The 22,798-nt window shown below is 54.7% G+C and overlaps 10 protein-coding genes across 10 annotated transcripts; 5 read left to right on the forward strand and 5 right to left on the reverse strand.

Moving 5' to 3' along the window:
* Positions 1-216: 216 nt before the first annotated feature.
* P170DRAFT_364180 (U6 snRNP complex subunit PRP24) lies at positions 217-4,222 on the reverse strand (the record flags this gene model as incomplete). The annotated part of the gene is made up of 4 exons (XM_024844629.1): positions 217-912; positions 969-1,325; positions 1,375-1,602; positions 1,655-4,222. The coding sequence occupies 4 exons, from the start codon at positions 4,220-4,222 to the stop codon at positions 217-219; spliced, it is 3,849 nt and encodes a 1,282-aa protein (XP_024701148.1).
* Positions 4,223-5,894: 1,672 nt separating this feature from the next.
* Positions 5,895-7,055, forward strand: P170DRAFT_449442 (mitochondrial 54S ribosomal protein uL22m; the record flags this gene model as incomplete). Its single annotated transcript, XM_024851042.1, has 2 exons — positions 5,895-5,943; positions 6,007-7,055. 2 exons carry the CDS (start codon positions 5,895-5,897, stop codon positions 7,053-7,055), a joined length of 1,098 nt encoding a protein of 365 aa, XP_024701149.1.
* A 461-nt stretch (positions 7,056-7,516) lies between these two features.
* Positions 7,517-9,117, reverse strand: P170DRAFT_390073 (histidine phosphatase family protein; the record flags this gene model as incomplete). The annotated part of the gene is made up of 5 exons (XM_024845890.1): positions 8,823-9,117; positions 8,596-8,743; positions 8,304-8,522; positions 7,995-8,237; positions 7,517-7,900 (listed from the first exon to the last, which is right to left on the reverse strand). Coding segments are annotated over exons 1-5 (1,116 nt in total), but the record flags the coding sequence as incomplete, so codon positions are not given.
* A 203-nt stretch (positions 9,118-9,320) lies between these two features.
* P170DRAFT_512466 (uncharacterized protein) lies at positions 9,321-11,401 on the reverse strand. Its single transcript, XM_024854994.1, has 2 exons — positions 10,279-11,401; positions 9,321-10,224 (listed from the first exon to the last, which is right to left on the reverse strand). Exons 1-2 carry the CDS (start codon positions 11,107-11,109, stop codon positions 9,409-9,411), a joined length of 1,647 nt encoding a protein of 548 aa, XP_024701151.1. The 5' UTR covers positions 11,110-11,401; the 3' UTR covers positions 9,321-9,408.
* Positions 11,402-12,569: 1,168 nt separating this feature from the next.
* On the forward strand, positions 12,570-14,084 carry P170DRAFT_414450 (SET domain protein; the record flags this gene model as incomplete). Its single annotated transcript, XM_024847017.1, has 1 exon — positions 12,570-14,084. The coding sequence occupies one exon, from the start codon at positions 12,570-12,572 to the stop codon at positions 14,049-14,051; it is 1,482 nt and encodes a 493-aa protein (XP_024701152.1). The 3' UTR covers positions 14,052-14,084.
* A 450-nt stretch (positions 14,085-14,534) lies between these two features.
* Positions 14,535-16,736, forward strand: P170DRAFT_449446 (putative AMP-binding enzyme; the record flags this gene model as incomplete). The annotated part of the gene is made up of 7 exons (XM_024851043.1): positions 14,535-14,618; positions 14,693-14,763; positions 14,817-14,964; positions 15,023-15,058; positions 15,113-16,159; positions 16,223-16,502; positions 16,609-16,736. 7 exons carry the CDS (start codon positions 14,535-14,537, stop codon positions 16,734-16,736), a joined length of 1,794 nt encoding a protein of 597 aa, XP_024701153.1.
* Positions 16,737-17,458: 722 nt separating this feature from the next.
* On the reverse strand, positions 17,459-18,661 carry P170DRAFT_478786 (putative serine/threonine protein kinase; the record flags this gene model as incomplete). The annotated part of the gene is made up of 2 exons (XM_024853592.1): positions 17,459-17,964; positions 18,034-18,661. 2 exons carry the CDS (start codon positions 18,659-18,661, stop codon positions 17,459-17,461), a joined length of 1,134 nt encoding a protein of 377 aa, XP_024701154.1.
* A 217-nt stretch (positions 18,662-18,878) lies between these two features.
* On the forward strand, positions 18,879-19,611 carry P170DRAFT_253690 (uncharacterized protein). The gene has a single exon (XM_024843037.1). It carries the CDS (start codon positions 19,054-19,056, stop codon positions 19,471-19,473), a length of 420 nt encoding a protein of 139 aa, XP_024701155.1. The 5' UTR covers positions 18,879-19,053; the 3' UTR covers positions 19,474-19,611.
* Positions 19,612-19,749: 138 nt separating this feature from the next.
* On the reverse strand, positions 19,750-20,473 carry P170DRAFT_429032 (uncharacterized protein; the record flags this gene model as incomplete). Its single annotated transcript, XM_024847871.1, has 2 exons — positions 19,750-20,204; positions 20,302-20,473. 2 exons carry the CDS (start codon positions 20,471-20,473, stop codon positions 19,750-19,752), a joined length of 627 nt encoding a protein of 208 aa, XP_024701156.1.
* A 194-nt stretch (positions 20,474-20,667) lies between these two features.
* Positions 20,668-22,750, forward strand: P170DRAFT_414459 (spermidine synthase). The gene is made up of 3 exons (XM_024847018.1): positions 20,668-21,848; positions 21,930-22,233; positions 22,293-22,750. Exons 1-3 carry the CDS (start codon positions 20,902-20,904, stop codon positions 22,686-22,688), a joined length of 1,647 nt encoding a protein of 548 aa, XP_024701157.1. The 5' UTR covers positions 20,668-20,901; the 3' UTR covers positions 22,689-22,750.
* Positions 22,751-22,798: the final 48 nt, after the last annotated feature.

The following is a 22,798-nucleotide window of genomic DNA, read 5'->3' on the forward strand; positions in this document are numbered from 1 at the left end:
TATACTCTACACTTCAATCCCGCAACTTGATAATACACTTGGGGGGCAGGCCAAAAGAATAGAAAAAATCACGGCACCCGCCAGAGATCGAGATACAAAGGAAAAGACAAATCAAAGTCAAAGCAAAAAGTCATGTCAATAGAAATAAAAAGCGATCGCAGGGGAAACGCCGGAAGATCTGCCATGCATGCATTCCAATTGTTGCGCCGGATGCTTTCACTCCGCTGGATTCCGCTGGATCATCGCACGGAAGTCATCGTTGCTCTTTTTCGTAGGCCCGCTGTCGGTCGTCATCGTCGTCGTCGTGCTGGTCGTCGTCGTCGTTTTCTCGCCGCGCTTCACTCCTAATCCTCCACGCTTGCCGCCACGCGCCCCGGGCTGCGGCGGTCGTCGGACGGGTGCACTGGCGGCCAGAAATCCCCCGGCCTTGCTTCCTTTCGGCTGGCTGGCAGGAGCGCCGCTGGACTTTCTCTCTGCCGACTGTCGCAACATCTCCGTCACCGTTCCCACGTGCAGCTTCCGACCCGGCGCGATCTCGTGGCCCTCGAGCTCCAAGGACGCCTTGCCGGCATGGTTCACGTCGGCGAACTCCACGATGGCCCCTTGGTGGTCCGGTCGAAGAATGATCTTGACCAGCTTGCCGTAGGGCTCGGCGAGACTCCGGATGCGTGCGTCGTTGACCGTATCCGGGACGTTCATCAGACCGAGCGTGCGTGCTGCGCGTTCATCCACCTCGCCAGACTGCTGTTTCGTGCCGTTGGCCTCGGTGGCGGCGGGTGATTGGGATTTCCCAACGCGAGACACGATAGTCGTCGCACTTCGCTTAGCACCTTGGGGAGCGGATAACTTCACGTGGAGCGGCCGCGATCGAAACTCCTGTTCGTGCATCGCAAGCGCCGCCGTAGCTTCTTCCTGTAAAGCCATCTGGTTAGTACTATTGCCACAGACCTGTCTGCAGGAGTCCTTACCTGAGAGGAGAATACGACATAGCCAAACCCCTTGCTTCCGCCGTCAACCTTGCGCGGAATCCGGACCAGCTCCACGGTCCCGTACTTCGAGAATAGCTCCTTCAAATCACCTTCGCCGGCCTTCCAGTCCACGTTCGACACGTGCACCTCCCGTCCCTCGTACATAGGGCCGGATCGGTCCTGCTTACGCGAGGGGTCGGAGATCTTGGCCACTAGCTGGAGGTTCTTGCCCACCGTCGTCCCGTCCATCCTCGTGGCACGATATGCCTGGTCGGACTCGCGGAACTGCACGTAGCAGAACCGGCGATGGGTGTTATATTTGAGCGACGGGAACCGGATATCGATGATCTCGCCGAACTGTCAAAAAGTTAACCAGCCATTCCGCAGGAAGAATAAAGGGACCCACCTCACAGAACAGATCGCGAATGTATTTCTCGTCGGCAGTCGGCGGGAAGTTGGTGACGAACAGCGTCGAGACGGATCCAACCTGCACTTCAATGGTGTTTTCATCGATCAATTTCTGGTCCCGGGTTTGAGCAACCATGGCCTCATCTTTCGAGTTGAACTCGATTATGGCGACCTCCGAGTTTCCGCCTTCGCCCGGAAACATCTGCAGACCGTTGATTGCTCCGCACTACGAAAACATTAGCTACCCATAAATGTAAATCAATGGACAAAGAACTTACGTGACGGAAGAATTGCCGGACCTTATGCTCCGTGATTCCGCGAGGCAGGTTCTTGACCACCACGGTGGCATTCTCGCGATCCCGCGGCGGTGCTGCGGCGGGCTCCGCCTCGGTGGTGGGAACGACGACCACCGGCGGCTCGTCCGCTCGGGGCTTCTTCGTGGGAAGACCATTGGCGTTGGCTTCATCGTCTCGCTTACGCTTCTCGGCGTGCGTGGCCATCTCGGCAGCCGCAGCCTGCTGGGCTTGTTGCTGCTGAGCGACCACCTCCCGAGCCTCTTTTTCGCGTCGCGCGGTAATGGCGCGCATCGCTTTGCGGGTCTCCAGGATCGCCAGCTGCAATTCGTCCGAGTCCTCGTAGTCTTCGCAATGAGCGATGTAGGTCTGCATGATCTTCTCCGGCCAGTCGAGATCCGTCCGCTTGATCGCCTGCTTCAGCACGGCCGTGGCGTAGCTGGGGTTGGGGGTGCGGCGAGCGGCATCGACGGTCGCCTCGCCCTGGACAAATTTGCTCCAGGAGATCAGCTCCCATTCGTAGTAGGTCAGCCAGAATTCGTAGCTGTTGCCCCGGCGTCCGACCAGGCCCTTGAACGTCTCCCGAGCGCTGTCCCAACTGCCACTTTCGCTCAGATACCGGATGTAGATGCGTTCCAGGCGGAAGAGCGGGTCGCCTTGGTAGGACCGCCCGTACTTCTTCTCCCCAAGCTCCTGCACGCTCTCGATGGCGGAGCGGATGCCGACCTCCGCCACGTCCAGATCCTCGTCGGTCGAGTCCGACATGAAGGCGCGTCGGCGCAGGTAGCTGCACCAGGCGGTGTGCACCTTGAGCACCTCCTCCATGCCACCGACGTCGAGAAGTCCGGTGCTGGTGGCCTTGTGTTTGATGTCCGCGATCTTGGAGAAAGATTGGCCCTCTCGTTCCGAGCTGATCAGGTACTGCGACCAGAGCGTGCCGGAGCAGGGGCAATGGCGAGTGGCCCGGTCGAGCGTGGATATGGTGGTTGTGTTGGTGTTCCCGTGCATGGCCTCGTCAATGAGGAACATGACAAAGTCCTCCCACATGCTGGCGTCGGTGGGGAATCGCAGCACCGCGCGCTGGTAGAGGGCGTTCACCAGATCGAAGTTCGAGTGACGTTTTCGGCGGTTGCGACTGATCTCCCAGTCGATGTATTCGGTGTACATAGTCCACTCGATGCCCATGTTGCCCGACTCGGCGACATTGCGCAGCTTGATTTCGAACTCCTCGCGGGCGGCGTACTTCTCCTTGCTGGGCGTGGCATATCGCTCGGCGGTTTCTGCCATGATGCCCTCGTAGCTGGCGTTGTAGTAGGTCGAAACGAACCCGGAGAAAGCCTGGAAGGTCTGGTCCCAGGTGGCGTGCGGCGTCTGCAGTCGGATGTCGAACAGGCTTCGCACGTGTCCCAGCTTCTCCTGGGAAGGGTTGCGCGCCAAATCCCGCACGCGAAGTTCCAGCAGCCGATCCCAGACGAGTTGGCTGTCATTGATTCTCCACCGAGTCGCCTCGGCGCCTCTTTGGAAGACGTCGAGAACGGACTGCCAAGAGAAGACCTCGCGACCGACGAGCCGATCCTCGTCCGTCCAATGGCTCTGGCTGGCGTCGCCATGGGCAGAGTTATAAAGATACAACACCCATTCCCCGTAGATACTCCACAGTTTTGTGCTGCCATATTCCTCCTCGATGGATCGCTGACAGAGCTCCATCACCGCGATGCGCTCGTCGACGCTTTGGGCCAGCATGCTCTCGTCCTGAATCCACTCAGCCCACAGGTCTTCGCCCATCGCGAAGAGCTTATCCATCTCCTCCCGGGCCGTCCTCATATCCTTCAGTAGGTCATACTTCCGGGGGTCGCCATGAATGTCGGGATTATTGGGCGGATAGACGTGGTTGACGAACCCGGCGTGTAGGAGTCGCACGAAATTGACGTGCGCATCGTAGGACTGCGGGTTCTCTTGGATCTGGACGAATAACTCGGTCGCCAGGCGCTGCGCATTCGGCACCAACGACGTATCGACATAATTCCTCCGGGCACTTTCCCTGGGGCCATCGGCGGACATGGCGATGTCGAACGACGAGCGCGGCGTCGGGGTGTTATGATTGATCGAACCAACATTGGGGTACATCGTCGACGGAGAGAGTTGGCTGACGTAGGATTCGGTGCTTCGCAGCATGGGGGCGTTGGATCGTTGGGGCTGATGGTGTTGCATGGAGGCCAAGTCGGCCAGCGTATCCATGCCCGGGGTCGACGGTTGCCGGGAAGGAGGCAGGTCTGCGGCCGGAGGGGTTCCATTCCCACCACCCATGTTGGGGCCGACGGTGGGACTGACGGAGGGAGGCGAGGGGTCGGGGATATTTGTCGGGGCGTAAACGTGCTGCGCCAACGGCGAGGATGTCATGCCCTGTTTCGACGTGCCGGTGCGATTCTTGCGTAAGGGTTTTTGAGCCGCCGCGGTGGAGGGAACCGACGCAACGGGAGGAGCAACGGAGGGAGTGGAGCGCCCGGATTGCGAATTTGAATCCTGCGGCGAGAGGAGGGAGTTGATGTCCATCATCGAGACTGTTTTTTGCGCGAGTCTAACCAGGGGGGAACGATTAGGTGAAAAATGATCGATCTAAGATTGGCAGCAAGGCGCTGGTCTCGAGAATGAGTCGACAGGAATGTAAAGGGGATAAAAAAGAGGTCCAGATTATAGAACAGCCGTAGATTTCCTCATCAGCGAGTCCATTCCTGCCCCCGGCCGCGCAAGTCTATCCAGACTCTGGAACCGGGGATGTTGTTTGATTCTTTTTCAGGCGCTTGTTCCTGGGAAGAGGAACGCCTCCGACCAGAGAAGGTTAAGATGAGGTCACAGCCGGCACTCCGTATCTCGCGAGTGGAAAGGGCAAAGCAAGAGGGAAGAGAAAAAAAAAATGCGGATGAAAAAAGGAAGAGATCAACAGTTGTTAATCGGGGGATCGAAAAAAAGAAGAGAAAAATTCTTCTAAATAATCAAAAGAAGAGAATTCTTTTTTTTTCTTTTTCTTGAATGAAATCAATCAACCCAACTGAAGAGATGGGTGACGGAGAGACGGAGGGAGACACCGGGCGATGAGAGCACCGGAAAGGAAGAGGAAGAAGAGAAAAATGAGGGGGGCGGAAAACAAGCTATCCAGGTCAACCGGGGTGGGAGCTGCGGAAGCTCGTTAGACGGTGATACAAGAAGCCGGCGACGACGGAGGAAGAAAGAAAGTCGACCTACCAGATGGGGAATGGATAAAAAATGAAATAAAAAACTGACGGGCCAGGAAGGAAGCGCGAAAGTAACACGCGGGAGTCCCTGAAGGGCTGGGAGGGGGAAAGGGAAAAGGGAAGAGGAAAAGGTGAGAGGTTGACGAGATGGCAGTGGATCGACGGTGGAGATGGCAGAAGAGAGGAAGAGAAGAGAGAAGAGAAAGCGACAGAGAAAGCGACAGAGAAAGAGCACCTTCCACTCCGGGGAATGGAAGAGGCTATCAGTCTGGATTACTCGGCTGGATTGTTATATAATATTAATATTCTGCTACTCGACATGAAAACTCTCTGCGCTCCAGCTGTTTTTATTCGTTTTTTCTTTTCTTTTTCCTGCCTCCGGAGTAATCCTCAGAAGTCAAACTGTCCGACGCTCCCCGATGACGCAGTTTTCTTCTGGTCCTTATTGTTCGCCCTGGTACCCGAGTGTCTGCCATCCGTGCCTGGCTCTGCCTGGCGGGTCCGTTACTCCTCCAGGGGCCTCTGCCAGAGCGTGTCGCTGCTCGGCCACGAGAGTCCATGACATCCAGGCGCCTCGCCAGCTTCATTCCGGGTCGCCGACATCCGGTCCGTTCGTCAGACTGTTGCTGTTTCCCTGCTCCCATCGAGGACTGGCGTACAGAGTAGGGCTGGAAAGGGTTTAAGGCGGCCTTCCCGGGCGACAATGAGGTAATCGTGCAGGACCGTCTGCGCCTCTGATTGGCGGGAAGCGGCATGCGGCAGCGGAGCCACCTGATCACGGGACGCAGCCGAGATGGGAAAGCAGGTGATGTCCCTGTGGCGCGTGCTGTGGCGCTCACCTGTGGCTGGTGCAAGGTCGCTGGGTCCGGCGGCCGACAACGACCACCTGCGCAGGGCCAAGTCTTGCCGACACTTTTTTCCTCCTCATCAACAGATCCGCCGAGTTCGTCCCCGTTCCCGACTACAGCCTCGCGCCTGCTGCTCTTTTCGCCATGGCCTCAATGGGTGCTCTGAACCCGTACGGGCACCTGATCCGCTCTGGTAAGCTTCCATTCCCCCTTCCCTTGTCCTTGAAAGGACCGCTGTTGATGCCATCCTGAACAGCCCGCACCGGCGTCACCTACCTCCCTCGCCGCACCCTCACGTATACCGTCCCTCGTCGAGCCCAAGAAGACGGACCCAATGGCTCCAATAACTCCTCCGAACCACCTCAGAAGGGCGGGGCCCTGTCGTCCATCAAGAACTTCTTCTTCGGCGGGAAGTCTGAAAAGCCCAAGATCACCCGCCGCACCAACGCTCCGCCCAAACGCGAGGGTTCGCTGAGTGCCGACTCCATCTTCGCCGAGGACGAAGCCTCGCCCAAGCTGATTGCCACCGGCCGCACGCCGGCTCGCAAGAGGGCAGCCCAGCCCACCGAGGGCGAAGAGGAGGGAGAATACACCTACGCCGTGGACCGCCGGAACCGCGAGAACATGCAGACGGTGTTGGACCCGCGTCCCAACGCCCGCATCCACTGGGAACGCAAGATGGTCATCCGTGAGATCCGCCGCCGGGGCCGCATCAGCAAGACCGAACAGATCATGCGCACGGAGCGCGAGTCCACCTCCAAGTCGCATTGGTTCAAGACCTCCGTCAAGAAGCTGGGCCCCCTGGCCCGGCAGATCGCCGGCAAGAACATCGACGAGGCGATGCTGCAGATGCGCTTCAGCAAGAAGAAGGCCGCCAAGGACGTCCTGGAGCATCTGAAGCACGCGAAAAACGTCGCCGTCGTCCGCTCCGGTATGGGTCTGGGCGCTGAGGCTGAGGCCGAGGCCGAGGCTGCCGGTGCTGCCTCGCCGTCGAAGAAGGGCACCACCATCACCCTCAAGTCGGGCGAGCGCAAGACCATCACCGACCCCACCTCCATCTACATCGAACAGGCCTGGGTGAACCGCGGTCCGTACGGTTACGACTACGACCACCGCGCCCGCGGCCAGATCAACCTGATGCGTCCGCCGTACACCTCCCTGTCCGTGGTGCTGAAGGAAGAGAAGACGCGCATCCGGGAATGGCAAGTCCGCGAGGCCGAGTCGCAGCGCAAGCGCAAGACTCAACTCTGGACTCAGCTTCCGGACCGGAAGATCAGCGCCCAGAACCAGTACTACAGCTGGTAAACCTTCACCTCGATTATCGTCCTTTTCTCCTTCTTCTCTTCCTCGGACCTTAAATGCAGGTCCGAGTTACGGTTAATTTTGTTTCATATCGTTCGGCGTTGTCTATGTATCATCTCTGTTCTTTCTCTTTTGCAAGTTTCCGTCTTTTAGACCGTTCGGAAATTCTCCATCTGGCGAATATCAGCGTCTGTGACCTTTATATTTCTTTGCATCTGATTGGCTTTGGTTTGGAGACTTCAATCGGTCCGTGTCGACTGCTCTCGAGTACGCATGTACTTCCGGACGGTCGGCACGAATGAAAATACTGGATGAAGGGTGAGCGGGCAATGTACAATATCGGAATAACATCACATCATTACCATCTTAAGACAGTAATCCTCCGTCAGGACTCTGACCCCCCTAATATCATACGGGGCAATTTAAACCCCCTGCCCCCACAACCCCCTATCCATCGGATCCCCCTTACACTCCGGCTTCCCCGTCCAATCGTCAACCTCCCACACTGGCAGGGGACCAGCCACCCTCTCCGCCCTCACCAACACCGGAATAACGCCCCCGGTAGCCAGCGCAAACTTCCGATGCCGCACAACCTGCAACATACTCGTGATGGCCCCCGAGTGCGCCGTCAGCGAGAGATACGTGTTCCCGTCGTGGCTGAAGATGTCCTGGAAGAGGTCCCGGAAGCGGACGTCGCGCGCCGAATCGCTCTCCCGCAGCGAGGACGAGTACAGGGGGTCTTCTTCGGCGAAGCCCTCCTCGAATCGGACTAGCGGGTATTCGGCCGCTATGGCGGATTTGCTGGATCGCGAGTCGCAGGTGTGCAGGCCAATGGTTTCGCGGAGGAGCTGGATGACTCGTTAGTTGTTTCTTTCTTTGTGGCTCATCCCGAGCAGGGGGTCAGAGAAGAGAGGAGAGCACGAGGTGCCAAACATAACGTACCTCTTTAAGCAGCGGCCGGAACGGCTCCGTCAGCGGCAACCCGGTCCCCTTGAACGTGATGCTCGCCGTCGCGAGGCACCGGTTCAACGGACTCGCGTAGTACGACTGTGGCGACGGGATGCCGGCCTCGATCTGCGTGATCCAAGCGCGGTGGGCGGTCTCGGCTTGCGACTCGCCCAGCTTGGTGAGTCTCGAGTCGACCCAGGTGCCGTTTTCGTCGCCGTCTTGGAGAGACCAGTAGCACTTTGTTTGTTAGCATGGCATACAGAAAGGAGGATAGGGGAGAGATGAAGGGAAGAAGGCACATACATCCCATAACTCCGTCCCGTACTTCTGTTCCGCAACGTTATGAAACCCCTCGCCGTGCCGTCCGAGGAAGAGAAGCTTGTAGCTTGTCTCGGGCCCGCTGTTCTCGTTGAGCACGTCAATGTGGTGGGCGAGACGCTGCCATTGCGTCTTTTGGCCCTCCGGGTCAAACTCCGGGTCTGTGTCGTAGGCTCTATTTATGAGGCCGAAATTGGATGCGACCTTTACTGGTTATCAATACCCTGTATGCAATCGCGAGCATGTTTATATGTGCGGAGGGGACGGAGCAACTCACATAGTCAAACGTATCCGGGTCGGTCTCCGGATCATCCTGCAAGAAGAACCCCGGAACCGTGGAAAACTCGAGATGAGACTCGGCTGAACGAGCTTCGGCCATGATGAATAGACCGGCCACGAGGATGGTGAGTACGAGGAGGATGGGACTTCGGCTTGGTGTCAGCTAACTTGGTCTTTTGTAGCATTGTGCAGGTATCCTACTCAATCAAGGATAGAAAGGCTTACATGACAACGGTGATTCGGAGAAATCGGTTACAGTAGTGGACTACAAGGTGAGAACGATCTCTCGAGCCAGAGTCGAGAACTCGATAGCGAGGTCGTTGCGAGGAAAAGGGGAATGTCGCCATGTTGGGCCTTGATTGGTGGAGGGGCACAGGTGGGGTCGGTCGGAGGAACTCGAAGCAATATTAATTATTCGATGCACTGCTCAGACATCGTAAAGGGATGGAAGTGTAGATAGGATGGATAGATAAATGACAGAGTTAAAAAAAGTGTTTGGTTTTGCGTCGCGGGGTTGTCCAGATGGTGGCTGCTGCTTGCGGTGATCTCGCGGGTCTGGTTATCCGCTGTTATGGAGGGATTTGTATACGCCCGAGGTATGTTGTGCTACTAATAGAGCCAGAGATCTTATAATCAAATCATATAGTATACCAAATGAATTATCACTACCTAAATCAAACATTCTTTTCGCAAGGATATTGATAACAGAAAATTTGAAACACGCTAAATAACAGGACAAATCAAACAGCCATGAACACAGCAGAGAGCACGCTCAAATACACTAGACCTAAACTCAGACCAGAACGCCGGGCTAATTCAGTCCCCATCCCTTCCGTACATGCCAAAATTGCTTGGAAGAGACGACAAGAAATCTTTCGAGAAGATTTCCTGCCCATGAGGTGACCGATGCCGACTTTTGCCAGAACTGGGAGAATGCAAGGACGGTGTTGTATAGTCCCGCGCAGACAGATAGGACGGGCAGACGCCATTGAACAGCCAGTCCATCGTTGCTCGAAACTCTCGAACCTGGCGTGTGCTGTACAGTCTGTGGTTGCACCGACTCTTGGCCCGTTCTGGTTGTTGGTCGTGTACGCCATCTCTGCAGGAGTCCTTGGCTGAGAAGCTGGTCGTGGTCGTGTCCATGTATAACCGCGCCTAACTCGGGAGACCCGCGGTTGGCAAGTCGTCGGATCCGGCTCGTGTGCTGGCTGAAGCTTGCCGTGGGTGATTCTTGTACCGTTTGGGTTGCCGGTAGTCCCGTCGACGAGACATGTCCAACGTTGCGCCTGGGTATAATTTCCAGGACGGGCGACCGTACCTGCAGCGTTCTTCCTAGGTCGGAAGAGCTAACAGGGCGCTGTGCATGGCATGGCGAGTGTCTCGTGGTGCTAGATTCCGGTGACGAGACGACGGGGCTAGGATCATTGCGATCCACGAGAGATGCCGACTGTACACTCTGTTGAGTGTTGCTCTGCCTCATTCTCGTTTGCAGAACAAGTCTGTCGTGGTCCTGGCCGCGAACGTGAAGCTGTTGAGCGTACTTGGCCGGTCGAAGCACTTCAGGTGTAGTAGAAAGAAGTGACCCAGCCATATCGACACGGGAAATATTGACTTCAAGGCAGTTGCACTATAACCAGGTTAGCGAATCTATCGACACGCTGCCTCAACATACGAGACATACTCTTTTGTGTTGTTTTCTATGCTTCTCGCAAGCGCCATACTTCCGCGCCTTGATGTAGTTCTCTTTCTGGGCCCGCGACCGAGGCTTTTGCTTCTTAGGAACGTTTGCCGCTGTGTTCATATTCAAGTCCAATACAAGCTCCATCCCTCCAGCGGCGGCATCTGATGTCGAGGGAGGTGTAGGGGATTTGCTGGTCGGCTCGGACAGGAGGGTGGTCGCCGGGCTCCCGTCAACAGAAGCATTTGGTCGAGCAGTCTCCGACCAGCATGGAGAAGGGAATGACGTGTTCGAGTCCGAGAATAGATCTAGGTCGGGCAGAGACACATCTTGAAGACGCTGCATATGCAGCGCTATGGATGCCTCTATGCGCTTCTCCTTTTTGGAGGAGTAGCCCGCATCCGTCGCGGCCTGGGACTCTACCATCTGGCGAATGGTCGAGTAGAACTGCTCATCGTGGCCTGGGAAATCAGGCGACCACGTGGAATCGTAGGTTGATCCCACGAGCCCTTCGGCCTCTGATGACGAGGGCAGTTGCAGGATCTCGTTAGGGTTCGCAATGGGTTCGGTGCCGAGGGTGTACTCTCCGAATGGGTTCTCGTAATCAACCAACTCCGGGAATGGCGCCTGGGAGCAGGCGCCGAGGTTGGAGTTCCAATTGGTTGCATCCGCCTCGGAGTAACCCAGCTCGAAGTCCTTGGGGGAGACCGAGTCGACGGAGGTGGAATTACTATCGAGATCACCGGACGGGAACTCGAAAAAGTTGTCAAAGTCGTACCATTCGTTCTGGTGCGACGAGAGATCCATCTGATACAGCAATTTGTCGGCGGACATGATATAAAAAGAGCGATTGGGTTTCACCGAACGAAAAATGTATATATATAAGGGTAGAGTATCGAGGGGAAGTGATCTGGAGCCAACGGTGCTATTCCGGATCAGGGACTAGTAGAGTCGAGGGTTGTCTTTGGAATTTGTAAGACAATCTAGTCGAATCCAGCCGAGAAGGAACGGGAGTATCTTGACAAGCGTTGAGCCCGAGGCCAGACGTTGGAAGCAGGCACAGAAGTGACTAAGGAGAGCGACGAGATCAGGCAGTCCTGGGGAAGAAAAAGGAGGAAGAGACAACGATAGATCGAGAGATGCCTGAATCTGACGGGGTTGAACGAGCCCTCCTCCGCGCTTTTCCCCAAGCGGATCCCGACGCTCGCCGCTAAGCCTCTTTGGGTCCCCGACGCCCCGTTGAGTCACATGTTTCGGCCCCAATACGAGGGTCGGTCCGTTGATCTGATTGGCTGCCGGCGGTCGGCCTCGAAGATCAGGCTCTCGCGGTAGCTGCCTTGACCGCCAGGTTTCTCAGGTCCATCTTTCTACGGAGTACGGAGTATACCTCCTTGCTCAGGCAGTATCGAGGTTAAGGAGTAGCCAGTACCAGGCCGAACTATGAACATATGAGGCTCTGCAAAGCTTAGCCAAGTCTAACATATAATAACCTCTTGGGTATACTCACATGCGGAATATATATAAACAGATTTTGACTCCCTCTTAGCGATAAACTAAGTCATAGGTCTCTGCTGAATGTTGACATACAAGGTCAGACTATAGACCTGGCTCAACTAGACACCATAAGCCTGGCAACTATCACTTGCCAACTATTGCTAAATTGGTAATTTGAAAGCACCTTCGAGCAACCAGATAGACCCCAAAGACTTTCTAGTTCTCAAAGATCATTGCCCCAATACCAAAAAGAGTATCTTTTTGAACGGAATTGCCATTGTTTCCCTTTTCGTTGTTCTGGCTAGCGCAAACATAGGTGTTTGTTATCCAAACCATGAAACATGTCAAAGGCGCGTTGTATAGCAATATGACTGCCCCCAGACAAAGAGGATACCGATATCTTCAATCCATGGGTTATACACATGCTCTTTGAATCTTCCCCATTATCAGCCCTTCTACAATGAAGACCCTTCTCTTGGCGTAAGGAATGCACAAAAGAGACGATCAAAGGGCTTTGTGTTCATTGAATGAAACAATCAAAACCGTTTACCACCCTCTCAGTTTCCTAGTAAGATAGGAAACGTAGATGCAAAATATATAACCCAGGTCTCGTAACTTGACAAAAACCACACCAAGCTTCATCTTCCGGAGACATTTCCTAACGAACACAAAGTTGACTCTATACCCCTACTACAGCAACCATGGAACCCCAGAATTCGGAAGGCGAGGAGTCCAGCAGCAAGTCCAGCAGCAAACGCAGTGCCAGTGAGTTGTCAGAGTTGCCAGACATCGCCGAGCTGATGCCCAGGGTCAAAAGGCCGAAGATCTATCTCAATTTGAGGATTGAGAAGCCGAAAATCAAGCTTTCTCGGCGCGCTTCCGACATCGTCGCTGCGATCTACTGGGATATCAATAATCTATGCTTTCTTCAAGGTGTTATGTGGCAGAACAATGACATGAGGTATCTCCCATACTACCAATCCCAGTGTGACGAGGCACGGAACCTGGTGCGCATGGCGGTCGACTACAAGATGAACGCGCTGAGTCCCGCCGAGAAGCAAGTGCGTGAGGTGAGGAACATCGCGCGTTTTGTCCACAATGTCGGGTGGAGGGTTCTGGCGATCTGTGCGTATACGGAAGCTTTTCGCAGAGCCTGCTTGTTAGAGATGGATCGCGACCTGTGGAAAAAGTTAATTGCTTTAACTCAGGATAATTCTGAAAGTCTGGTCTTCTTCGCTCGGACGCGGAATCTGGACTGGCGTGGTCTGTTGCTTCGGTACTCGAACCACCCCATCAATGAGCTCACACAACACTTGACGTGGTTCAATAATAAGCGTATTGGAAGAGAGCATCCCCACCACTTTGTGCGGACGATGGGCGGTGTACTGCGCAGGCCAACTTATCAAGGTCGACTGCAAGAAAACATTGAGGAGTGTATATTTGACCCGGAGGGTTGGATCAGGGACGGTCAATACATGGAAGACCCCAGTGTCCGCGAGGAGGAACATGGCGATTGCAAAATATGCGGGTCGAGCGAGCGCTGTAAATGCTCACCGGGTTCTCTTGTAGCAGGCCTGGTCGAGCTGGTCGAGTATCCCGGCAAGGGAGTCGGAGTTCGAGCGTTGGCTAACTTCAAGAAAGGGGAGCTTCTGGCGGAGTACGTGGGAGATATCGTGCGCGCTGAATGCGGTGACGACACTTATGGTCTCTATCTTCAAGACATCCCCAGCGAAAAGGTGACCGCATCTATATCGAGCCAGTTGAAAGGGAATTGGACTCGATTCATCAATCACTCCTGTAACCCCAGTACCGAGTTCGCGACTCGGACTATTGGGAATCGACTGCGGATGACGGTAGAAGCGCTCCGGGACATCTCCATCTTCGAGGAAATCACCATCCATTATGGAGAAGGCTATTGGCTAAACGCTGACCGGGACTGCGTGTGCGGGGAGGTCGACTGCGTTTCAGTAAAAAAGGCACGCAAGGCAGCGAGGGCAGCAAAGGCAAGGGAAAGGGCAGAGAAGGCAAGGACAGAGAAGGCAGAGAAGGCAAAGGCAAAGGAAGAGAAGGCAAAGAAAAGAAAAGAGGCAAAGGAAGCAAAGGAAGCAAAGAACGCAAAGAATGCAAAGCATGCAAAGAACGCAAAGGACGCAAAGGAAGCCCGGGGAGGGATGAGAGCCAAGCCCAAAGGCGACAATGGCAGGCAGGCTAACGGGAACCCAGTGAGAAGAAGCGCTCGGAACCAAACGAGGGAAAGGACCTACTACGGTAGGTATAGATAACTTAGTTAAGGCACCATCGAGTAGGAATGCAAGTAATGTCGATCGAGATGAAGTTAATCGAGGAAAGAAGAGAAGAGAAACTCGGCAATGCAACACCCCCGCACCGCTGCACGTGCGGGGAAGCCAAACAGGGCATTTTCTTCGGCGCAGCTCAACGCAATTCAATTCAGACTTGTTCTCTCCCTGTTGCCTCCAATTCCATTCCAATTTCCGTACGACCCTCAGCCAGGCTCGATCTTCCCTGCGTGTGGCCGAGCATTGGCAGTTCCCCGGCATCTATACCGCCCATCCCTGTCCTCTGACGCCATCGGATATACATGGGAAGCAAGGGATAGCATCCCACTCGACCTCATCAAGCTGCAAACAATCTCTACTTGAACTCATGACAGCGTGACTGTCCTGGTGCATGTGGCACAATATTCCAACACACGTCCCTCACACATATCAATTGGGAATGCTCCCTGTACAACGCCAATTGGGGAGATGTCGAGGTGGAGGCCACTTGGTGAGGCCTTTACTCGCTCCCAGCCGGCGCAGCTTATTGACACAGAGCTATGCTCGGGGACCGTCAGAGGTATTCTCTAAGGACTATTCAACTCAATCTATCCTCGCTGACCCTTGAATGTTACCCGTGAAACAAGCCCCCATTGTTGGAATCTACAGTCGGGGAGCATTTCTCCAACATTGTCCGGTCGTTTGGCGATAGAACAGCGTCGGTTCCTCCGCTTCAATTAAGCTCAACGCGTAGCTAATCCCGTCGCCCAGTGTCATTTCAAAGCATCAAAATGACAGAGCAACCTACGCAGCTCTAGATGCCAGGAGCAATGCCCTTGCGCGAGGCCTAGAGTCCGTGGGCGTCCGCAAAGGGCACCGCGTTGCAGTAATGTTAGGGAATTCCATGGAACATGCTATTGTATGATCAAACCTAGCTCTCGCTAGCCTCTCAGATATGTCTAACCACCGTGACATAGGCAACTTATGCACTCTTCAAACTTGGAGCCATTCTCGTAAGTCTTGTGCACGTGTAAATCTTCCACACGCTTCCTAATCTTCTATTATAGGTCCCCATAAATCCTTCTTTCAACTCGACACAAGTAGCATCGGCGTTGAATCACCTTGATACAAGCCATTTCATAGTCAGCGCTGAATCCAATCTCCCACGGAAACAACCACGAAGCAACATCCCCCTTCTCGAGCACCTAGTTCGAGATCTCAACTCGGCAAAGCTAGAGTCCGAGGTAATCCCCTCGCTCCAACATGTCATCTTCGTGAACAACTCCGACGGTCGAGTCGACGGCTCCGAATATAGGTCCCTCACTCCCTACTCATCCATCGTATCCTCCGCTACTGCAGACATCAGACCCCTCCCGCCTCAGAACCTCTCGCCCCACGACATCGTCAACATACAATTCACATCCGGCACCACCGCCATGCCCAAAGCAGCCTGTCTTACCCACCGCTCCATCCTCAACAACGGATCCCAGATTGGCGATCGAATGCGCCTGACCCCCCAGGACGTCGTCTGCTGTCCTCCACCACTCTTCCACTGCTTCGGATCCGTCCTAGGATACATGGCCACCGCGACGCATGGGTCCGCAATCGTCTTTCCCACCGAATCCTTCAACGCAAGGGCTGCCCTCACTGCCGTCCAAGAGGAGAAATGCACCGCGCTCTACGGCGTTCCGACCATGTTTCTCGAGGAACTCAAACTCCTCGAAGACGGGGAAGTATCCTCTGAAGGATTCGAGTATCTTCGCACCGGTATCGCCGCCGGCAGCAGCATCCCCGCCGAGCTTATGAAGAAGCTACACCGAGTCCTCAATCTCACCGAGCTGACCATCTGCTACGGAATGACGGAGACCAGCCCCGTCTCGGCCATGACTACAACGGACGACCCCATCGACAAACGCATCAACACGGTCGGTCGACTCATGCCGCATGTCGAAGCCAAAGTCACAAGCCCTACGGACCCCAACCAAACCCTTCCCGTCAACGTGCCCGGCCAGTTAGCCGTCAGCGGATACCTCCTGATGAAAGGGTACTGGAACGATGCGCAACGAACGTCCGAGGTGATGGTTAAAGACGAGCAGGGGAAGACATGGATGCTGGTGAGTTCCTGATGCTTTGATCCTGCCCACCCCCCAACAGGAAAATCTACTAACACCCCCAAGACCGGCGACGAAGCCACCCTCTCGGAAGACGGCTACATCGCCATCACCGGGCGAATCAAAGACCTGATCATCCGTGGCGGCGAGAACATCCACCCCCTGGAAGTCGAGAACTGCCTGCTCACGTACCCCGAGGTACTAGATGTATCGGTGGTGGGGGTTCCCGACGAGCGATACGGCGAGGCCGTAGCGGCATTCATCATCCCGCGCAGCCAAACCGACGAGGCGACGTCCGGCGAGAAAATCAAGAAATGGGTTGGCGAGCGTCTGAGCAATCATCTGGGTAAGCTGCCCTGCCTTTCCGAAATTGGATTCACTCTCGGACTTTCAGACGCTCGGAACTAGAACTGAAAAAGCTAATAATCCAACTTTACCTCCGTCGATCCTAGTCCCGAAATACATCTTCTTCCTTGCTCCATCGGACACATTCCCCAAGACAGCAAGCGGGAAGGTCCAGAAATTCAAGCTAAAAGAAAACGCCATCGAGATCCTGAAGGGCATGAATGTCACGAACTGAACGGAGCTGGTCGGATCTGGTCGGATCTGACATTGGCCGTATTCCGGGGGATCTACCCAGAACCTTATCTTCAATGTTTTGTTTTTTAATTTGGTGTTAAGACTTGTTTTAAACCTTATTCTGTGAGTCATCGTCGATATAGCACAACCCTGAGACTCCGTCATTTCGACGGATTTCTTTTGTAATGGAGCATCATCGCACCTTGCACCTCAGCGAATTACCCCGCTATCGAGGCCCTGTGTAGATGTAGATGTGGGTTGCTTTGTTTCTACCTGAACTACGTGATTGGGTAACTAATAGAAATTAATGTGTTTTTATTTTCCTAAAAAAAAAAAAAAAAGAAAAAAAAAAGTCGACCAAGGACAAGATACAAAGCAAATCCACGGGGTGTGGAACAAAAAAAGATTGTCCTTGAGTCATGAAATATTGGCCTGCTGGCTTGCTTGCTTTAGATGTTTGTAGTGAATGAGAAGTGCAAGTCAGTCAGTGCCGGTCCAAGAATCCTCCCAAAACTCCATAGATGTCATATAGTCGGAAATCCAAGTGTCGTATCCAAGCTCTTGAAATAAGCCAAAATGAATATAAAACGCCATATATCATGGCTCATGTAAAGACCCCTCGAGGGGCACAAAAAGTCTAGTCCAAATCCTCCCAAGGGAGGCATAAAAAAAACCTCTCTTTCTCCTTTTTTCGAGAAAGAAAGGACAAAAAAAAGCCCACCCTTACACATTCTCACCTTCTCTGGTCCTTCCCCATCCGTTCCAGCGGATATTTAACGGAAACCGCACCGGGCTCGGCGAGGGGGCAGGGGAGGGGCTCGGCGAGCGCGCAGGCGGTCCGTGATAATGTCGAGCAGGGGGGCACTGGTCTCTGCTATTTGGCACGCGGCAGCAGCACTCTATTCCGCGGACGAAGGGGTGGTCCAACGCCTGGGAGATAGTGAGGCGTTTGGCAGGGTCCGGGTGCAGCATTTTGAGCAGGAGACGTCGAAGGTGCCGGTCCGGAATGGCGTAGAAGTTGGGGCCGAAATGTCGAGTTTCGGCGTCCGACACCCAGTCGGGAAGGGTGTCCCAAAAGGATTTATTGTAAGGGGCCCATTTCTTCATGTAATGAGCGTAAAATCTGTCGCTGGGGGTGGCGGTTTCCCATTGCCCGATGGTAGGGGAAAGCATGATCAGCAGGGTCATGGCACACGACCAGACGTCGTATGCCCGACCGTCATAGAACCCTGCTGGAAGAAAGTCAGCATCGTGATGGGTAGATGGATGGATGGATGGATGGATGGGGTTGGACTTACCTGTCTTTCTCATGACCTCGGGCGGTGTAATATGCGGCGTGCCACATCGGGTCACGCATCTGGTGAGGGCGCTGGTACCGTAAGCGCGATTCCCAGTCGTCGAAAGTCCGAAGTCGGCGATTTTGAGATGTCCGGCTTCGTTGAGGAGGAGGTTCTCCATCTTGATGTCGCGGTGGGCGACGCCCTGGCTGTGCAGGTACTCCACACCGTGAAGAAGCTGCTTGAAGAGGCATAGCTTCTCGCTCTCCGTGAGATGCTCGCCCTCGACTTGATCGAAGACCTCGCCGTTGGCACAGTGCTCCATGACGATGCACAAGCGACGGCTGCGAGAACAGAGCCGGAGGGTTTCGACCACGTTGGGATGATGCAACTTGCTGGCGAGCTCGAACTCCTTGTAGACTCGGGTTGCGTAATCCTCCCTCGTTTCGTCGCTGTCCTTACCTACCTCCTTTACTGCGCGAGGCTTCTGGCTGTGTCTCTCGTACATGAGGTAGACTGTGCCGGAGGCCCCGTGGCCGAGCTTTATCGAAGAACTAAACTCATCCTTGAGTTTTGGAGTGTTGCGGATAGAGGTTCGTTGCTTTGGGGTTGAAGGCCGTAGCCTCTTGAGGTGAAGCTTGTGAGCCATTCTGGCAAAGCTGCTGCTAGACTTGGCAGCTGCAGAAGGCATTTGGATAAGTTAAAGTAAAAGAGGTATAAAGAGGTGCGAAAGGATATAACAAATGTTCTTATAAGCGAACGCAAATTCCAGCTGGATGCTGGGATTGATTAAAATGAAGAAAAGAAGACTTTGTGAATGGTCGAGAGGCAGCTGGATGAATGAAGAAGAGAGGGAGGGAGAGACTGGGCAGGCGAAATGCGTGGAGTTAGGGTGCAAGATTTCAATGACCACAGTCACTCATCATACCCTATACAAACTTGAGTCATGGTGAATTAAGCCGCAGCCTTTCGGAATGGCGGCTTGTAAGGCCCGAGATTCCGTGACGATATCAAGGACGCCTGAGGCCATATGGATTGGCAATGTTTTCATGCTGTAGAAAGGGCTTTACCTATATGCACTTACGATCGAGCAGAAAGTCCTATGAATGTATTGTAAGACATGATGTTCTATTAATAGCTGTGGCACGACACTTATCCAAACTATACCCAAGCACCTCGTCCTTCTTTGTTGGTCTCCGGATTGATATAGACTCCTTAGATATTTCCCTAAAGATAGGACAATGGAATTGTCGCCATCCCTGGTCTTTCTGGCCCCACAGCAGAACAGCAGGAACATATTGCGAAGGTATGGTAGGCATGACATTCGGTTGTTCGGTGCCAGCTGTCATATTGGTAATGCACCACATAAACCTGCAGGCATGGTCCGTAAGCCAGCATGGTGTTTCTCCATGGCATTCCACGGAGATGACGTATCCGACACAGTGTAGGTCCCCTCAGTAGGGCTCCGTCGAGATACAGCGCATGCTGTCAATTCCTAACCGCAAGTAAGACGGTGGAACAAAAACAGGGGCCCTGAATACATTACTGAGTGGCAATGAAATTCCGGCACGCCTTGTCGAGCCCAATTCTTAGTAATCGCCAACAGCAGCATGCTCAAAGCGACTTGCGCTGGATTAGGAGCTTGCGGCTATGAGAAACATAGGCTGTTGTCACTCCTATGAAGCCGTGGTAGAAGCAGTGTAAGGCAGAAGGGAGTATCTCTGCATTCCACTGACTTCAGAAATCCTGGATGCCTGTCTCTCCCTGGAGCTGGGACCTGACATCCCCTTCATTGGCCCGGTCCACCATCCATTCCGGTTCCTCGTCCTCGAAGTATCGCTCCTGCTCCTCATTCCAATCGTCATATTCATCGTTATCGTCGACAGTTGCATAGTCGAAATCTTCGTCCTCCCCACGAAGGAACCGCAATGTCATCTCCCATTGCCACAGCTTCTGCCCCTCTTCTTGGCTCGAGGGAATCTCGTCCCGCTCCTCAGCAAGGATCTCCCCGTTCGGTCCGCGGGTATAGCTGAACATGGCATGGGGGTCTGGATGTGATAGGGCATCGAACTTGGCCTCGGAGCGACACAAGTCCGCTTGAAGCACCCCCGAGAACCCTTTGGCGCGTCCTTCGGCCTCTCTCTCGGCCGGGGTCTGGAATCGGCGGATTAGGCGATCGTACAGCAACGGGTCTGCAAAGCTGGGAGATTAGCCTGAGAAGCTCTACTTCCTTGCAACTGACAGCTCGATCAGTTGCCAAGGAAAGAAACTAGGAGAGAGCGAGCGGACCAGCAAGCTCGAGATCAGCCGAGAAATACTCGGGATGCGCGTCTAGGTATCGTTTGCGACGATTCTTCACCTGCATCTCTCGCGATGGAGACACGATGCTCGCCGCGGCAGTTGAATCGGGTTGGACTCCCATCTCGGCCTGTAACCCCGTTCCTTCGGGGAATAGTGGCATGATGCAATGTGTGAACAGCAATGAGAGGAAGCGCCGCACGAGGCCATCTCGATGAGCCCGCGACACAGGGCGGAGAGGCACGGCAGAATGGGGCGTGATCCCGCGTTCCCGTGACTAAGAATGAATTAAATGAATTATCCAAACTTATCCACTTCATCCTGCATTCCTCTGGTCGTTCTCATTGGCAGCAGACGGTGAAACGGGCGGTTTCACTCCTTTGCCCACTGGGTCTTCTGGTGAGTCCTACTAATGTCAATCTAGTTTAGTTCAAACAATTTCCCTCGACCCTGTCATATCCCTCTCCCTATCAAACACATATTAAAAAATAATAGTCCCGATGCTTGCGATGATTGCTCTATATTGACCACCTTCTATCAGCCAGAAAGAGAGCTTCCATCACACCTGTGGTAGCTTCACATCGTGACGCCATGGCTTTTGCAGATATGCTGCAGCGGCGCAACCAGAAGCAGTTGTCGTCCGCCGCCGCTTTGCTGGCTCTTACGGCCTTTTCTTCATATGTGTTCTTGTTGAACTTGGCTCCTGTCTACGGCTCGGCTCCGTCTCACATCTTCCACGGCTATGGAGTCGCCATTGTTGCCGCAGCCGGTTGGTTCTTGAAGGACCGTATCCAGCAGCTGTCGGCTCGCCGCGCCGTTTACTTGCTGCCCGTTATGGCCGCCTGGATTCCCACCATCCAGTACTTGCTGTTCCAGCAGAGCTCCCAGCTCGGCAACCCCACGGGACCTATTGTTACCACGGCCATTGCTTTCTATCCGTTCCTGCTGCTCTCCGTGGCCTGCGCCGGGAAATTGATGCAATCCGGTCTGAACCTTGACCGTCATGGTGAACTGGTTGCGGAACATGGTCCTCTGCTGGCCTCATATGTCGTTTACTCCGCCGGCGAGCACCTGGCCAAGGCATTCACCTCCGCCACCCTGGGAGTGACGTTCTTTCTCTCCCGGACTGGTCTGCAACTTCTCATTGCAGGCTTGTATTCCGCCGTCGTGCCCTCCAAGCTGCTGGTCCTGGCCATCCCGTCTATCCTCTTCTCGTTCACCTCGAACGTGCATCTGCCCATGGGCCGCACCACCACGGCCATGGACTCGGCTATCCGGACTGAAGGCTTCGGCCTTGTCGCCCGTCAGGACTCCTCCACCGGATACATCTCCGTCCTGGACAACCTGGAAGACGGCTTCCGCGTGATGCGATGCGATCACAGCCTTCTCGGCGGCCAGTGGACCAAGGTCTACCGCAACTACAAGCCCGCCGTCAAGGACCCCATCTACGCCGTCTTCACGATGCTGGAGGCCGTTCGACTTGTGGAACCCGACAGCGGCGTGCCCCGCGTTGACGCAGACAGCAAAGCTCTGGTTATGTATGCGCTCTCGTCCTTTGTATCCCAGTCGCTCGAACCATAAAGCGAATTAACTCTAGACCTCTCGCTAATTGATACCAGTGGTCTCGGCGTTGGCACCACCCCTGCCGCGCTCATCACGCACGGCATCGAAACCACCGTCGTGGAAATCGACCCCATCGTACACAAGTTCGCCCTGGAGTACTTCGACCTTCCGACCAACCACATCGCCGCCATCGAAGACGCCACGGTCTTCGTGCGTCGTGCCCAGGAATCCTCGCCCGCCCAGTACGACTACATCGTGCACGACGTCTTCACCGGCGGTGCGGAGCCCGTCGACCTCTTCACCATCGAGTTCCTGCAGGGTCTGAACGCCCTCCTGAAAGACGACGGCGTTATTGCCATCGTATGTTCCCCTCTCCCTCTCCCTCCCACCACCATCTCCTCCCCAACTAACAACCACAGAACTACGCCGGCGATGTCTCCGAATACCCCGCCGCGCTGACCGTGCGCACCATCGAAGCCGTCTTCCCCTCGTGCCGCATCTTCCGCGAAGAAGTCGGCAACTCCGAAACCGCCGACTTCACCAACATGGTCATCTTCTGCAAGAAGTCCCCTGCGCCCTTGACCTTCCGCGACCCCGTGCCCGGCGACTACCTGCGCAGCAAGTTCCGCGAGACCTACCTGATGCCGAAGCACGAGGTCGACCCGTCAGCGTTCATGTCTGTCCGCGAGGGCGGTCGCGCGGTCCTCCGCGCCAAGGAGACCGGGAGGCTGCACAAGTGGCAGGATCAGGGGGCGTTGCAGCACTGGGCGATTATGAGGAAGGTGTTGCCTGATGCGGTGTGGGAGAATTGGTGATCTTTCTTTTTAGGTAGGATGTTGGGGTTGGGGATAGAGGGAAATCAATGTGTACTATAGAGTTGAAATTGTTTTTGTTTGGTGGTGTGAGATATCTATCTACCAATTTG

This window comes from Aspergillus steynii (genome assembly GCF_002849105.1).
Source record: "Aspergillus steynii IBT 23096 chromosome Unknown P170scaffold_7, whole genome shotgun sequence".
Taxonomy (NCBI): domain Eukaryota; kingdom Fungi; phylum Ascomycota; class Eurotiomycetes; order Eurotiales; family Aspergillaceae; genus Aspergillus; species Aspergillus steynii.

What these genes read in the sequence shown, in the direction of transcription:
- P170DRAFT_253690 (XM_024843037.1), top strand. Translation starts at nt 19,054, where the DNA reads ATGTTTTCATGCTGTAGAAAGGGCTTTACCTATATGCACTTACGATCG.
- P170DRAFT_414459 (XM_024847018.1), top strand. Translation starts at nt 20,902, where the DNA reads ATGGCTTTTGCAGATATGCTGCAGCGGCGCAACCAGAAGCAGTTGTCG. An exon ending in GACAGCAAAGCTCTGGTTAT is followed by an intron (nt 21,849 to 21,929) that starts GTATGCGCTCTC and finishes AATTGATACCAG; the next exon opens with TGGTCTCGGCGTTGGCACCA. An exon ending in ACGACGGCGTTATTGCCATC is followed by an intron (nt 22,234 to 22,292) that starts GTATGTTCCCCT and finishes TAACAACCACAG; the next exon opens with AACTACGCCGGCGATGTCTC.
- P170DRAFT_512466 (XM_024854994.1), bottom strand. Translation starts at nt 11,109, where the DNA reads ATGTCCGCCGACAAATTGCTGTATCAGATGGATCTCTCGTCGCACCAG. An exon ending in ATAGAAAACAACACAAAAGA is followed by an intron (nt 10,225 to 10,278) that starts GTATGTCTCGTA and finishes ACCTGGTTATAG; the next exon opens with TGCAACTGCCTTGAAGTCAA.